General features: G+C 40.9%; 1 protein-coding gene across 1 annotated transcript; it reads right to left on the bottom strand.

Moving 5' to 3' along the window:
* Positions 1-5,203: 5,203 nt before the first annotated feature.
* On the bottom strand, positions 5,204-6,667 carry RTL3 (retrotransposon Gag like 3). The gene has a single exon (XM_069464479.1). It carries the CDS (start codon positions 6,665-6,667, stop codon positions 5,204-5,206), a length of 1,464 nt encoding a protein of 487 aa, XP_069320580.1.
* Between the last annotated feature and the right edge of the window lie 9,700 nt (positions 6,668-16,367).

The following is a 16,367-nucleotide window of genomic DNA, read 5'->3' as shown; positions in this document are numbered from 1 at the left end:
TTTAAAACATACTTTTAGAAATATACAGGTACTTTAAGAACTGGGACATATTTACATCCTTCAACAGAGTAACCATGACTATTCCAGGCACACTGTAATATCATTAAATATGAAATATTTATTAAATAAACAGAAAGGGAAGCTGCAAAAATATATAGAGATCATTTTCCTTTTAAAGTTTAAACTTAGAGAAAGTTGGCTAAAGAGGGAATTGTTTTCTTTTTGTCTGTGCCAAATATTGTGGAATATTTATTTTTGTAAAAAGTCCTCTCCATTTAGAGAGTCCTTAAAATTGAAACTGAAGAAGCCCGAATGAAAAGTTAGTTTCTTACCATTCATGAGCCTTTGTCCATTATTAGATGCATTGTAAAATTCTTGATGGTAGGGACGTTATCCTGCATATGTTTGTGTACTTCAGTGCCTTCCTTAAAGTAAGTCCTCAAAATAAATATTTGAGGAAAATGGAGCTTAATTCCTTGCTTTTGACAGTTTGAACTCATCTTCATAAAATCTAAGAAGGTAAAAAGAACAGGGGCACTTCATCACTTTCCCTGTTGTCATTTTCCACATCACTATCAAATTTTTACAATATAGACCAACCATGCTTCTCTCCTATTTAAAAACCTCCTAGTTTGTGAGATAGGGGATAGAGAGAAAGGGAACATTTACTTTTTATGTTATAAATTCCTGACACATGTGAATTTGTTAAAATAAGTGTGCATTACTTTACAGCAGGACAGAAAAAAATATACCCAAATCTAAAACAGAAAAAAGAAAAGAAGAACAAAGATCCAAGTCCAAATTGTCCATAGGATAATGTTTGAATTCCTCAGCCAGACAGAGAGGATGTTTAACCTGAGACTTCCAACTTCCTGTTAAGCTTCATCTTCCCACCTACACCCCCTACTGTACACACACACACACACACACACACACAGCCCCTTACTTTCCAGTGACATAAAACTATCTTTTGTGAAGAAACCATGTTTTTCCCACCAGCTTGCTTTTTCATTTTCATTTTACTTAACCTAGAAAGCCCTGTTCTCCCTGTTGTTTACAGTGAGGTTCCTTCAAGACCCAACTGAAAACGTACCTCTTCAGTCCATAGCAGAATTAGTGCTCTCTCCTCTGTATTATCACAGCACTGTGCTACACAACAGCTTCCCCTGTTAAATTGTGATCAGAGAAAGAACCATGATACTTTACTTTACCATGAACTATGATACTTTATCGAGAGCCATGATACTTTACCATACTTTAGATATATTTGTACCTTTCTTTCTCTCCCTTTTCCCTCCTCTTCCTCATGCCTTGCCTGATGTATAGAAGGTATTCAATAAATATTTGTTGAATGAATTAATGAATGAATGATTTAACAAATTAATATCTTTTTAGGGTAATTGAACTCATATCTAGTGAATCAATATCATTAAGGTTGTTACTATAGAGTAAAGGTCATTTATTCTGAGAAGCAGTGTGGTACGTTGGATGAAATCCCAACTTTGGTGTGAGACAGATCAAGGTTTATTTTGGGGTTCTATTGATTCCTAGCAGCATGACCCCTGGCAAGTGACCTCACTTCAGTGGCTTTCAATTCCTTGGTCTGTATAACGGGGCTAATAAGATCTACCTTGCAGATAGTTGAAAAGACCCGAATCACCCAGCAAAATGTCTGGCAAAAAGCAGGTGCTCATTTAATGGAAGTTATTGGTAGTCTTATCAGCTGGGACATTTCAGTTTGGTGTATTTGTTGCTATCATAGAATTTAGCATTTGATTATCTATAGTGGCTGTCTAACGCCTGCTAATTTTTCCTTCCTGACCACATTGTAAAACTCTCATGTTATACTTTAAACACTGTCCACAGTACCTAGCTCAATGCTGGCTACAGACAGAATTTTTAACTATGGGGCAGAATAGCGGCTCATGGTGAAAAGAGAGCACTTGAATCGGAGTCAGGAGATTTTGATAACAGTGAACTATGTTAAGTAACTTTCCTTTCTCTGGGCCTCAGCTCATTCAACTGTAAAATTAAGGGAATAAACTTGCTGAGTATTTTCCAACTCAGAAATTCTGTGATTCTATGATTAGATAATTGATCTTGTTTGTGAAGCAAATAACTACACTCTAGTTAAATAAACCTCTATAGCCAGATAGAAAAATGGAAGGTTTAGGTAGGTTGACCACTCTTCTCAGTTTACCCAGCACAGTCCCAGTTTTAGTGCATAAAGTCCTGTGTCCCATGAATTCTCTCAGTCCTGGGAAAACCAAACACAGTTGTCCTTTCTAGATCCAGGGTAGTTTGAGCAATAAAAGGCATTTTTTTCTTTGTGGCTGCTTAAAGATTTTTTTCTTTTGAATTCCAACATTAACAAATAGTGTTTGATATTGGGAGTAGAGGTGAACACTTGAATGGGAGAAAAAACTATAAGAGCCCATAGTATACAAATAAGCCCCTTTCTCTGTGTAATGATAATCAAATGTCATAGAATCTGTCACTATGGAGACTCTTTTATGTACTGTTAGGCTATGCTGTCAAGGGTAAGGATGTAGATGATTCTGTCCCTGCACTCAAGCTAAGTATGTATGTGTGGAGTGGAGTGGGTGAATGTACGACATATACCTAGGGAAAGGTTCTCACATTCCACAAAGCGGTGTATAATACCAAAATACATTAGACTGTTCAGGGATATAAGGGGGAGGCCAATGAGGTCTAGAAGAGGTGGAATTTAAGGCTACACAGGATTTGGATTGGTTATAGAAGTAGCTAGGCAGACAATCTGAGGGGTGGTGCTGCAAAGTAATGCACAGGTCCTGCAGGTAACTGTCCTTGGACCCCCAACTCTTATAAAAACACCATGGAATCTGAACAGGGGCTGTGTCATTAGTTAAACAAAAGGAAATCCTCTAAGAAATGAAAAAGGATTATGGGAATAACAAAAGGGTTGGGAATGAGATAAGGAAACTGGAGAAATGGAACTACTACCGATATGGTTCCTGCAGTTTTCCTTCTGAGTTTTTCTCTGAGTTTTAGGGTTATCCCACTTAGTTCCCTGCTGCCACAATCACGTTTGGCCCTCACTATTGCATTAGGGAGATTGGCATACTGTAGGGGAAAGGGCACAGGCTTTGAAGACCAAGCAGGCCTCCACCACTTACTAGCTGTGTGGCTTTGGGTGAGCAAACTAGCCTTGATGGAATTCTGTTTGCTTATTGATAAAATAGAAGCAAACATATCTACTTCACTGGCTTGTTCTGAGGAGTAATGAGATAATTAACGTTGGTAAAACGCCTGACATTGTAGCTGGAATATATTAGCAGCTCAATGAATAGTAATTTCCTCTCCTATCTCTTTCTGGGGTTATGATAATATATTTGATCGTTTGTCTAAGTAAGGGGAAGAGTCCTTTTCAAGTTGCCTCAAAGAGAGAGACTCCCAAGGGAAAGTTGAAAACACAGAGGAAAAGCGTTAGGGTCTTCCTGGACCTTTCTTCACATCTCACCTGGAGATTCCACTCCCTCCATCCCCAGCACCCTGCAGGGGGTGTGTGTGTGTGTGTGATTTAAGTCAGGACACTAGTGCCTGTCAAGCCCACAAGGACATAAGTTCTCTTCCCCGACTTGGCTGTCCTTTTGTGTTATGCAAGCAACATGGCTCAGCAGGGCTGGGCACCCTGTATGTGTAGGAGAGGTACAGTTGGCTACCAATGATCTGCAGGTGTTGAAACCTGATTCCTTGCCACCCTGTTCCTGATCGTTGGTAACAGCAAATTAATGAGCATGAGCTCTAGGGCATATCTTCCTGCTGTAGGGAATAAGTCCTGTCATTTTACCAGGAGAGCTGATCATTGAAGTGGGAGGTATCTCATTACCTGCTCCAATGTTCTTTTTTGTTTGGTTAACTTGTGAAGTCCAAGAAGCTTACCTTCAAAGCTGCTCAATATCTCTGTCAGTGCTCTGTTTATTTTTGTAGGACTTCCCCCCTCCCGTTTTCCCTGCCCTCAGCACCCCCAACCCTCCCTTGGACCCTCTCCAATCTCCTCCCAATCTCCCCCAAACGCTCTTATTGACTTTACCTCTACCTTCACCCTGATCCCTCCATACCTCACCCAATCACAGCACCAACCATTTCCTATTCTTTCCATCTCCCTCTCCCCATCACCCACTGACCTGTCACTACTCCTGAAATATTCGGTACTCTACCCAAACTTTGAACCTTTTTCAATTTCCTCTCTCTTCTAATTTCCTAGTCTCTTTTCCTCTTCCATCTCCTAAGCCAAGAAACAATTCCAACACAAGCAGGAATTGCCACTGTTTATTGATTATTTTTAAAAATATCACTTGCAAATTAATTTTCTTTATTGAAAAGATGTTGCAACTTCTGTGATAAAGAAAAAAATTTCCAGTCTAACAGCTAAACTTTTTCATTATTAGTTTCTAATACCTATTTTTATGCATATTGTTAGTATAAATTGTAATTAAAACAGCCCTGCATAATGCAGGGTTCAGAGAGGGAAGCATGCAGGGTTGGCGAAAAAAAGTAACTCAAAGTGATCAGGTTCAGTACAGGTTCCAAGAGGCAGGGTTGTTGTACAGGTAGCCTTGGTTCATAGCCAGAGGTTCAATGGAAGATTCAGAGAGCAGCAAGTGCTGATGACAGCTGAGGTAACAGAAGACAGGTTGCCAGGAGAAGTCACTCGGATGTTGGATCTACCCAGCAATTATTTCATCACGACGTCTTCTATTCCACCTGTGTCTGAAGCAATTGTAGTGACAATAACGTGATGGAAAGGACACAGTGCGGGTACTCCATTCGATGTTTGGATCATGTGTCTCAAGCCAGTGAATTCCAAGAATCAGAGGGTACCGTGGTGCATGAATAATGTCGAACTGGAGCTCTTCAACATGGTTTCCAATTTTAACCTCAACAGGTGGTGTTTCTTTGGTTATGGGTCCATTAATCAGTGGACGGCCATCCACGGTTTCAAGCATCAGAGGGAAGATGTTATTGCGGATGGGCAGCTTCTCCCGAAGAACCACAGAATGGTCAATGCTGTTTCTGTAGGAGCCTGAATCCACCATTGCTTGCTCAAAGAACTGCCTTCTTCCCAGTCGGATTTCAACAGTCAGCCATAGGGTACGGGACATGGATATTGGAAGAGAGGGGGACGCGTATTTGTAAATTGGCCCGCCCGGGGTCCCCCTTACCGCCGGGCCTCGATGTTTCCCGCCTGCTGTGCACGATTAGGCTTGGCAGGGCAATCTCTGGCAAAATGACCAGGATGACCACAGTAGAGACACAAGTGGCCTTCACGGCGACGGGCCCGTTCAGCTTCACTGAGGTGTGGGTGGTTGCTTGCAGCCTGCATAGGTTGGTTTTTGGCTGGTGGACTTTCAGGCCCATCTCTGTCTTCAGAGGGGCTTGCCCCTGATGGATTGGGATCAGGCTTCTCTTCTAGGCTGATGCACTGAGTGATCAGATCAGATAGGCTGGTGGCTGGGCTTGTGAGAGACAGTTCATCTCGAATAGAACTGGCAAGCCCTTCTTGAAATTGGATGCAGAGAGTGCTTTCATCCCAGTTCAGTTCTTGAGCAATGAGGTGGAAGTGGGTTACATACTGGTGGGCAGGGCCCTCCCCTGGGCAAAATTGATGGATGCAATGGTTGGCATCTTCCATGTTTTCTGGATTGTCAAAAGTATCCTGGAGCACTTGTGTGAAACTTTCAAATTGCTCCAGCAGGGGGCTTTGGATATCCAGTAAGGGCTGGAACCACCTTCCTGCCTCACCTGAGAAGTGGTTGCCAACAAAGCTCACCAGGGCTGCTTCAGTGGGATATAGGTGCCCTCTGACTCTCACGTAACTGTTCAGTTGAACCAGGAACTCAGGAAGCTTCTGGGCATCCCCATTGAGAGCTAAAGGGTATTCTAGGGGAAAAACTGCAGCCTCTATTCCACTGGGAGCCTGTTGAAACTCTGAAGCTGCTGATGTCTCCACAACTATTAGGCCCTCCAGGGACTCCTGAGGTGCTGAGAATTCTAGGAACTCCTGGGCATCTGAAGGATCCAGGGGCTCCTGTGGCACCTGAGGCTCCAGAGGCTCCTGGGGAGCTAGAAGCTCAAGGAACTCAAGCTGTGCTGAGGTCTCCTCACATTCTGATGCCTCCTCAGCATTTAGGGGGTCCTGGAGTTCTGAATTCTGGGGCTTCTGGGCCCCTGGGGCATCCTGGCAGTCTGGGGGCTCTTGGGCCTCCCAGGCTGCTGGAAGCTCATGGGCCACTGGCTGTGCCTGAGGCTCCTGAGTTGCTGGGGGCTCCAGGGGCTTCTGGGTCTCCTGGAGTTTCTGGGCCTCCTGAGGCTTCTGGGCTTCTGGGGGCTCCCGGGCTGGGATTTTCTGTGGCTCTGTGGGCTTCTGGGGCTTCTCCATCTTTGGAGGCTCTTGAGGCTCCCAGGCTGCTGGGAGATCCAGGGGCTCTGGGGGCTTCTGGGGCTCCTGGGCCTCTGAGGGCTTTTGGAATGGTTCATCCTCCTTGGCTGCTTGGGACTTCTGGAACTCTGGGATGTGGGCCTGGAGGGCAGCATTTTCTTCCATCAGCCGCTGCACTTGGGCCTGCAGAATTTCATTCTCCAATTTCAAAGCAATATAGGAGGCTGCTAAGTCCTCCACCATCTTTTGAGGAAATGGGCTTGGGTTGAGCTATTTGCTACCAAGGGAGATTGGGTGGGTGAATGCTTGTGAGGTCTTTTCTGAAAGCCGCTCACAGGCAGATGTCAGGCTCCGTGAGTTTTCTGAGGGGTGGGGATTTGGGCCCCACCAAGGCTGATTACCAAGAGGTCACTGGGAGCCTCTGGAGCTTAGCAAGGGGAAGTCTCAGATACACTGTGAAGAAAGTGGGAGCTGAGGATCAGAAACTGTGGAAAGCACTCATTCAACATAAATCAGAACAAAATCTGCCCAAGAGCATGGAGCTTCTTTTACCACAGGCTCATGTTCATGAACTGGGGCATATATGTTGGCTCTGGCCCCATGACATTTTAAGAATAGTACCTAACCCAGACTGTGCATGTCATTTTGCATTCTTCTTTTGAAACTTAACATTATATCAGAAATAATATCTCCATATTCTTTTCTGCTTTAGTTTTTAATTTCTAATGTCTGCCTAATATCCCAATGTAACACTTGGATTTTAATAGCTGCTTTCAGTGATTAAATCAGATGTTTGAGCAATGTGGGGATTTTAGGCTCTGTGGTGGGCCAACCCAAGAGATATTTTTGGGTGACTAGGGTAGGAGGTAGGGGGGAGATCTTTCTGACACCTCAGAAATCATACCACATAAGTAACCGCATAAGACTAGCCTCAGGAGAAAACAAGCAAAAGTTGACTAAATATATATATGTGCTCTCAGCAGAAACATGCATATTATTTATAAAATGCCTCAAAATAGTTAAGAAAATAATCTTTATAAATGTACATTACCATTCAGAGACTTAGTCCAGGAGCTCGGCTGTCTGCGTACCCATCGCTGAAGAGGGAAGTGTGTGAGTGGCTGTGGAGGCTTGCCTTTTCTGCACACACTGAACTCAAACAAACACACCCACTCCCAGAACACGTTCCAACTCTCCTCTGTAATGTAGCTATTTTGAGTGTGGAAGAGTTTTTTTTGACAGTACCTCACAGTTCAGAGCTGCAAGGAAAGGAGGATGCTGCACCGATGTGAGGCAGCCTCGTGCACTCAGTCCTTAGTTACTTTAATAAATATTTGGCCAGGAAATTGGGAGTAATACCACTGCCCTTGTGAAAAGTTGCAAACATTTCTGAATGACCACAGTGGTTTGGGATTTGATTTTTTATGTCTGTCTCATGTAACCTACCCTTACTCTGTCCACACTGGGCCGTTTGTTTAATTCTCACTCAGAGAACAGCCTGCAGCCCCTCAGCCCCTTCCCGTGCCCACCTACTCAGTCCCTAGGGTTCCTTCTTGCCATGTTTTCTTGGAAACTTTACCATGGACAGATCTAGGCAAGGTATAAAAGGGTACACATGTGGGGGAGGCCAACTTTGTGGATGGGTTCATGGCTGTTTCTGAATGTCCTTGCCCTGGGTCCTCATGCTTCCCTGAGCTGGTCAGGTGCTTCAGGCTGCACCCAGGAAGTCCACTAAGGGCTCGCCTCTTGAGAAGTGACCCTTCTCAGAATATCACTTTCTCTTCTCATACCAGATCACAGTTATACCCTGGGTATGGGCCGTGGGGCCATTTTAGGCAAGACTTAGGGGCAGCTATTTTCATTTCAGTAAGGAGTGGGGTTGGGGGATTACATTTGACCACTTCAAGTCACACATCAAGTCAGCCAGGGTCCCAAGTCTCCTTTACAAATGGTCAATTCCACATTAGTCAGCATAATGGGATAAACTCTGGTGACAGAATAGGCCCAAACACAGCAAATTGACAGACTGGGCTAGCTGAACCTGAATGCAGAGGCTTTGAAACGGAAAGTAAAATCTTTTGCAAATTGATTTTTTTCCCTCCCTACTTTTCAAGGGTTTATTTTTATTTTTATTTTTTTTTCACACCACACGTAAAAATACCACCACCTTTAGGGAATGATGTGTTCTAACTATGTGAATTTTTCAGATAACTAAAGCCTTCTTTCCCTTTGAGAAGCCAAAACACACAGTTAATGCTTACTTTACCTAGCAAGAAAAGAGAAGAATTTCCAGCAACCAAATTTGTAGAAGGCTTAGTGAGGGAGCAAACAGCTATTAATTGAAACTCTTTCTTAATATTTAGTTATTTCTGTAAGAATAAGTTCAAAGGTTCAGTACTGTATATCAAGTTGAAATTTAATAAATGGTATTTTAATTTTAAAAAATCAGAGAAATATTTATATAATAGTAATACTTGGATTTTAATGGCTGCTTTCAGTTATTAAATCAGATGTTTGAGCAATGTGGGGATTTTAGGCTCTATGTGGGCCAACTCAAGAGATATTTTTGGGTGACTAGGGTAGGAAGTAGGGGGGAGCTCTTTCTGACACCTCAGAAATCATATGGATGTTATACTTCATCCATTATTTTATAGATGATTTTGAACATAATTTAATCTATTTTTAATGGTTCAGAGTCATACTTACACCAACCAGCTAGTTAACTCTGTTGTAATAGCATGTTGCCTTCTGAAAGCTACTGAGAGGCATAAAGCGGGCTGTCTCTAAATGAAAAACTTCTGAATTGCTGTGCTTTCCAACTTCCTGTAGTTCCTTTTTCCTTTGTATTTCTCTACTCTTTTGCAATCAAGTTGTCACATAGCCCTTAACTCTATCACCTTTATGACTGTCTAGACTAAGTCTATACAAATTTGGCAAATTACTTAGTCCTTCTGCAATTTAGAGTCTAAAATTCAGTTTATGAAACTGTAAAATGGAGCTATTAATAGTATTTAACTTTATAGGGTTGCCACAAAGATTTAGTGAAATAATGTGTTGAAAAGGCTTAGCACAGTGTTTGGGAGCTAATAGCACCCAATAAAGGTTAATAATAATAAGCTGTAGCAGCAATCTCATTTTAATTTATTCTTTTTAATCATCTGTGAATTGGGAAAACAGGTAAATATGCTAGAATTGTGTAGGGGCCGAGCAAGGGCTCTCATACCAAGAAATCTACAGGGCATGGATTTTATAGCATCGATTTTTCCCCACTCAGGAACTTTTATCTTTTCTTCTTGGCTAGGTTATGGGAGGTAGGTTTAGTTTACAAATAATTCTGTAGAATCAGAACTGGAGGCACCTGGGCAGGAAGATGAGATGATTAACATGGAGATTGTGGAGAAGCCAAGAGAGATATTTTAAAAAGTCCATGGACTAAAGTGCTGAACAGTGCCTCTCCTACAGGCATATTTATTCAGTGTGTATACACAGAGATCTTTCTTCCTCCAGCCACCTCCACTAAAGAGCAAAGACCAAATTCAACGTCCTTAAGTACAAGTTTCAAACTTCCTAAACATAGAGAATTATTCTCTTTTGAGTGGAAAAAAGAGCTACACTGACTTTTGTCAAACTGCCTAAAGTGGTTTTAATATCCTGAATTAGTCAAGTAAGAATAGGGAAGTAAGAATAGGAAAGTAATCACATCCAAACTCCCATCATGTTTTCTCTACACTTTAATCCCTTTTCTTACACTCACAAAATGATGGAATTTATGGAGCCTTTAGAATGGTTATGAAAGCATTTTAAGTAAATGAAGTTTTGTTAACTGGGTAAATGAATATTTCAGGAAAAAAGAAGACAAATATATTCATTTAACAGATATAAAAAGACTACACTATAATAAGAAATGTTCACACTCAGTTATGCTAATAAGTTACATATGTTGATTGTTAGCTTGGGAGAAAGGGAATAGAAAGGTTGAATGAGATGAAATTCTACTTTGTACATTCCACTAAGAATCATAATTTTATTTTGTCAGTACAATCTGAACAATTTAGGTCTTTGCCAGGGTCTTCCTCCCCAAAGTTGGCTGGGCTGCACCTTTAAGCAACTCAAGTTCCTGCCCCTCCCTCTTTCCGCCCTGGAAAAGAGTCAACAGGACAGGTTACCCTACAGGTCTCTGGCACAAGGCCCAGCCACCCCTTGGGGGCAGTCTCACCCTGGTGGCTGTTTTTTTTTTTAACATATTATTCTTATGGTTGTGTTAGAACTTGCAGCACTTTCTTAAATTTAACCCATAATATGCTTAGTACAGATGGAAACTTTTCATTGTCAGCAACACCCCATAATACAGCATACGGGCAGTAGGAGTTCCCAATATCCTTGGAAGTTGGAAAACTGACCAAGAATTCTGTTTACTCATGTGACTGGGATCCAGAGCACCAGGTAATGGAATGGAAGTAGGGTCTATCCCAGCACAACTCTGAAGGAGTCAAAATTTGTCGCTTTTTCATCTTCCTTTATGACATTTGCCATCTTCTCATTTTATTTCTTGTCCCATACCTAGGAGTTTTTTTTCCCCTTGCTCAGCTGTCACTTTGGGAAAGTAAATCCCTACTGAGATGTTACCTCATAGGGCTTTAAAAGGAACTTTCTTGGAGGTGTTTACATTTTCATAGGATATTCTGAAAGACTTCAAGCCCCTCAAGACCCTTCTGTTAGGAGAAATATCCTGGGGCAGAGGTATCATTTGAGTGTCCTTCAGATCACATCATGTAGGTGGCCATATAGTTGATTTCCTTATTAGGCTAACCCAGTATGACCTCTAGTGTTAGCAGCAGGTTTGTTTAATGATTTCAGCACTCTGGCTTCATTGAACACTGGTGATGTGCCGACCAGGGTGCCCTAGTTAAGAGCTGAGGCAACTACCATTGCTGCCTAACAGGAAAATGGGACTGGGGGTGGGGAACTTTGCTATAATCCCACTCTTGGGGATGCACTTGTCACAGAGATCTGGCCTTCTACTGTACTTCCTGAACCCCTACTCTCTGGGTTTGCCAATGCTGGTTCATCCAGAAAGCAGACTAAGTCTAAGCTGATGGTACCAGCAAGGCAAGAGACAGGGGGAAGATAAAGGGCAGGGGAGGGAGGGAAAGAGAGAGAGAGAGGAGGGGAGGGAAGGAGAGGGGAGGGAAAAAGAAGAGGAGAAAGAAAGATAATATCAGAAAATCTAGATAGAAGCATAAAAACTCAGCACATGTACATTTTGGTAAATTAAAGATAAAATTTGATTTTATGGTTTAGCATTTAAAAAATTACATAAAAGGAGGCTTTATTTTTTTAATTCTTAGGCTTACCTCTACAGGTCTCAATCAGTCCATGGTGATGGTATGGTCTTTATAGGGTTGCAGACTGCTGAAGGGGTGGTGGTAGAGCCTCAGTGGAACTGGGGAGAGTGGAAGATGTAGCAGTAAATGGAGTGCTGAGGAGAGAGAACACCCAACTTTGAAGTTTTACTTTGTGCTATAAATGCTATAATAGTTGTGAAAGTGCTTTAAAAAAGATGTGCTAATGAAAAGAGCACAGGCATTGAACTACGCCAGGCCTAGGTTCAATTCCCAGTCCTGCTTTTTACTAGCTGTGTGATCTTGGCCAAGTTACTTAAATTTTCTGAGACTCATTTTCCTCACCTCGAAAATAGGAGATAACAGGTAATTACTGAGTTGCTGTGGGATTACAAATAATGTTAGTATCCAACAATAGGCATTTGCTGAATTGCAGCTGATGATAAAAATCATATTGCTAGTACAAGAGATTACCATTGATTTTCATGTCACCTTATCTAGTGCATCCAAACAAAATTCCTCTCAACTTTTTGTATATAAACTCAACATAATATGATTGCTCCAATACACATATACTCCTCAACTTATGACTTAAGATAGAGTTACATCCTGATAAACCCATTGTAAGTTGAAAATATCATAAGTTAAAAATGCATTTAGCACACCTAACCTACCAAACATTAAAACTTAGCCTAGTCTACCTTAAATATGCTCAGAACACTTATATCAATCTGCAGTTGGTCAAAAACATGTAACACAGAGCCTATTTTATAAGAAAGTGTTGAATTTTCATGTAATTTATTGATTACTTTATTGAAAGTGAAAAACAGAATGGTTTTATGCGTATTGGAAGTACAGATTTTACTGAATGTGTATTGCTTTTGCATGATAGTAAAGATGAAAAATTATACATCAAACCATTGTGAGTCAGGGACTGTCTGTATTTTGCTTTCTATAATGTAAATCCATGTTCCTTCTTTCTCACCCTCTTTCCACAAATATTTATTGAGCATCCAGGCCATTAAAGGCACTGTGCTGTGGTTGTCTATATGCACGTGTGTGTGTGTGTGTGTGTGTGTGTGTGTATGTGAGTAATGTGTATATTTGGAGTGTATATGCTGGGTGAAGAATACAAAGATGAATCCACTTAGAGATTTTTATCAAGGAGTTTAGAGGCCAGTGCAGCAGGAAAAATATGTACTTTAGCATTAATACACAGAAATCTCCCAGTGCTAAATGTTATATGAGAGAAACAGAAAGTCCTCTGAAGGTATAATAGAAAGAGAGAGAACCTGTGGATGTGATGGGGTAGGGTGGAGAGGACTGATGGGTAGAATCTAGGAAAGCTTACTAGAAGACAAGAGGTCGCTTTTGAGCTGGGCTTTTGAGTTGGACTTTGAAAGAAGGGTAAGATTTGATCATCCTAATATGGGAGTGAAATTAGAATGGATGAAGTAAAAACATCCCCAGTAGAGGAAACAGTGAAAACTGAGGCACAGAGGTTGGGAATTGCAGCCTGTGAATAGGGGTAGCAACAGTTCAGTTTAAATGAAGCTTAGGGTATGTGAAGGAGGTGCCTAAATTCATAGACACAATGTGACACAGAGCTATTCAAAGAGAAAGTTGAGATTTAACAGAGATGACAGTAAAAGCAAATGTTATATACATATGTGGTCAAGAAATATGTGATCCTGGCAATTTCTAACTACCCTGTATATTTTATTAATTTACTAAGCTACTGGCACCCAATAACTCCCCTGCCCCCTGCAAGAATACCTGATAGATTTTTAATATGCTCTATTAGCATATAATCCTGGCTGTGATTTCCTTCATCTTCAGAATGATCCACTTCCCCATTCCTCTTTAAAGCAGATATTAAACAGGCAGGGCTGTCTCATGCTAACCCCAGCATGGGCCTCTTGGTTTAGCTATTTCATCTCAATTACTTCCTCTAGGAGCATATTTGCATAACCAAATGCCATTTCCCCATTTTCTTCCATTCCATTTCTGCCACTATTTTGTTTTTGTCACCACCCTATTTGATTTTTTTTTAGCACAGCTGGATTATCTAAAGCTAAGTTATTTGTGTGTACTACTGACAGAAAGATAGGCCCCCTCTTATTCTCTGATTATTTCTTGGCTGAAAGACTGAAGCAGAAAATATTATTGAGGAGTCATGTCACATTCCTTGGACATTTGTATGTTCTTCATGAATGCCAGCAGAGTAGACTCCATCAGCATGTGCAAATGGGAAGGATTACACTGATGAATTATTTGTCAAGGGCTGAAAAGGCATTTTGGTTTTCTAAATTTTTAAAGAGAGTTTAGTGATTTCTCAGTTGCCTTTAAGCAGGCCAGGTGGTACTTAAGGGGCACTTTTTGCTTTTAGCATTTGTGTAACTCAGTTATGCTGCAATCTAATCAAGTCACTGTGCTACATCAGCATGACTGCAATAGATAACACAGATTGAAAAATAAAAATTGTTATTTAAAAAGAATTCCATGGGGGACATTTCTGGCAAATTTCACAAGAAACTATTAATCACGGTGACTCTGGGTAGTGGAGATAGAAGGGACTTTTAGTTTTCATTTTACATTTTTCTTCAGTATTTGGGTCATTTAAAAAATATGAGCATACATTTCTTTTATGAGGAAAAAAAGAATCTTACTGCCTGGCTCTAGTCTCATATCCAAGTTTCTCGACTTGATATTCAAAACCCTCTAGAATGCAGTACCATCCTCCCTATCTGGCAATGCTTTCCTTTACCTTTATCTATAGCCTACTTGCCTTGTTAGTCTCTACATTGTGCCATCCACCTGGCACACTCACCTTACCTTTGTTTACATGGCATGACTTCTGGCTGATTTTCCACCTTTATAAACCTGATCCTTCTTTCTCGGCCCTGCTCAGAAGCTGCCTCCTTCAAGCAGCCTTATGAGATTTCCCTAGCCCACCACTTACCCTTTCTTTGTTTTGTGCTAATGTTCCAAATGAAGCCACACTGATTTTAGTTCTCAGTTAGGATCTATTAATAATTATTTTCTGTCTTAATATTCTTTGACTAGTTAGAAGAGCCAAATTCTCATTCGGCCATAGTCTAGCTGGGTGATTCTAGAAACGTAACAATCACTATAGGTGTGTTTCCTCATCTCAAAATTAAGAGGTGCTGGATTATTATTTAAGTGCCTTCTATTTCCAACCTGAGATTCTCATATTGTGAAAGAGCTTTTAAAAACTCCAAAACACTATACAATAGAAACTGGTATTAGGGTTGTGCTTTTTTTTTTTTTTTAATTCCCCACAGCTCTTATGTTACCAGGTAAAATACCTGCATTTGTGACAAACTGTACAAATAGTCTTAAGATTTAATTAAAACTCCATTTCTTTGTTTTGAGCTAAAGTTCAACTTTCCAAAGAAGAAAAGCCTATTTTTCACGTATTAGGGACACAGATTTGAATATTTTTCTTCTATTGGCAGCTATGCCTGTCAAAGTATCCCTTTTACCATAGTTACATTGTTTGAAATTTGCCATTTTACATTTAATATCTCTCTTTCACTAAGAAAATATATTATTTTGCCTTCAACATTGCTTCTGCCTGGGGTTGAATAGTGTCTTTTCAAAATTCATGTCCACCCTGAACCTCAGAATGTGATCTTACTTGAAAATAGGGTCTTTGAAGATACAATTAGTTAAGATAAGCTTGTACTGAATTAAAATGGACCCTACATCTAATGATTAATATCCTTATAAGATGACCATGTGAAGACAAAGAGACATACACAGGGACGATGGCTATGTGAAGATGGAGGCAGAGATAGGAGTGATGCATCGACAAGCCAAGTAATGCCAGGAGCCACCAGAAGCTTGAAGAGGCAAAAACAGACTTTTCTCTAGAGCCTTCAGAGGAAGAATGGCCCTGCTGACACCTTGGTTTTGGAATTTCAGCTTTGAGAACTTTGAGAGAATAAACTTCTGTTTTTTAAGTGATACAGTTTATAGTAATTTGTTATGGCAGCTCTAAGAAACTAACACAGCCTCTTATACCAAGTCCTCCAGGAGAAGCCCCTGGGTGGGGCATTCTATGAAGTCACTAACACTTCAGTGGGAGACCACTAGTTTGAGAGGTAGGAACCACTAAAATGGGTAAAAGGCCTTGGAATAGGGAATAGGGGATAGGAGAGGAAAGATGGCCACATTTTGCTTATTACACAATTGAAGACCAGCCCCATGGAAAGTAATCTCCAAAGACTTCTAAAAATGCCCCTGCTCAGTCTATATTTCTGTCCTATACCAAGATGGAGTCAACAGTGAGCAGCTGTCGCCCTACCTAAGTGCTCAGGAACTAGGAGTTGAAAACAACTTCCACACCATTGAGACATGAGCCCTGCCCAGTCTTTTCCCTTCTTTGCAATCATCACTTATAAGTGGCCTTGGCTCGGGGTGATTTATATGTGAACTAAAGAGTTTGGCAGGCAGGAAAATGCTTCCTATGTGGCCCCTATTTCTCTGTCTCAATCAGAATTGGGAAATTTGGTATTATCCTTTTAAATTATCTTTTATATTTGTTTATTTGTTTTGGTTGTTTGCCTTTTTGAACA

Source organism: Eulemur rufifrons, chromosome 30 (assembly GCF_041146395.1).
Source record: "Eulemur rufifrons isolate Redbay chromosome 30, OSU_ERuf_1, whole genome shotgun sequence".
Lineage (NCBI taxonomy): Eukaryota > Metazoa > Chordata > Mammalia > Primates > Lemuridae > Eulemur > Eulemur rufifrons.
The sequence above is the reverse complement of the archived record's forward strand: the minus strand, read 5'-3'. Positions and strand labels throughout refer to the sequence as shown.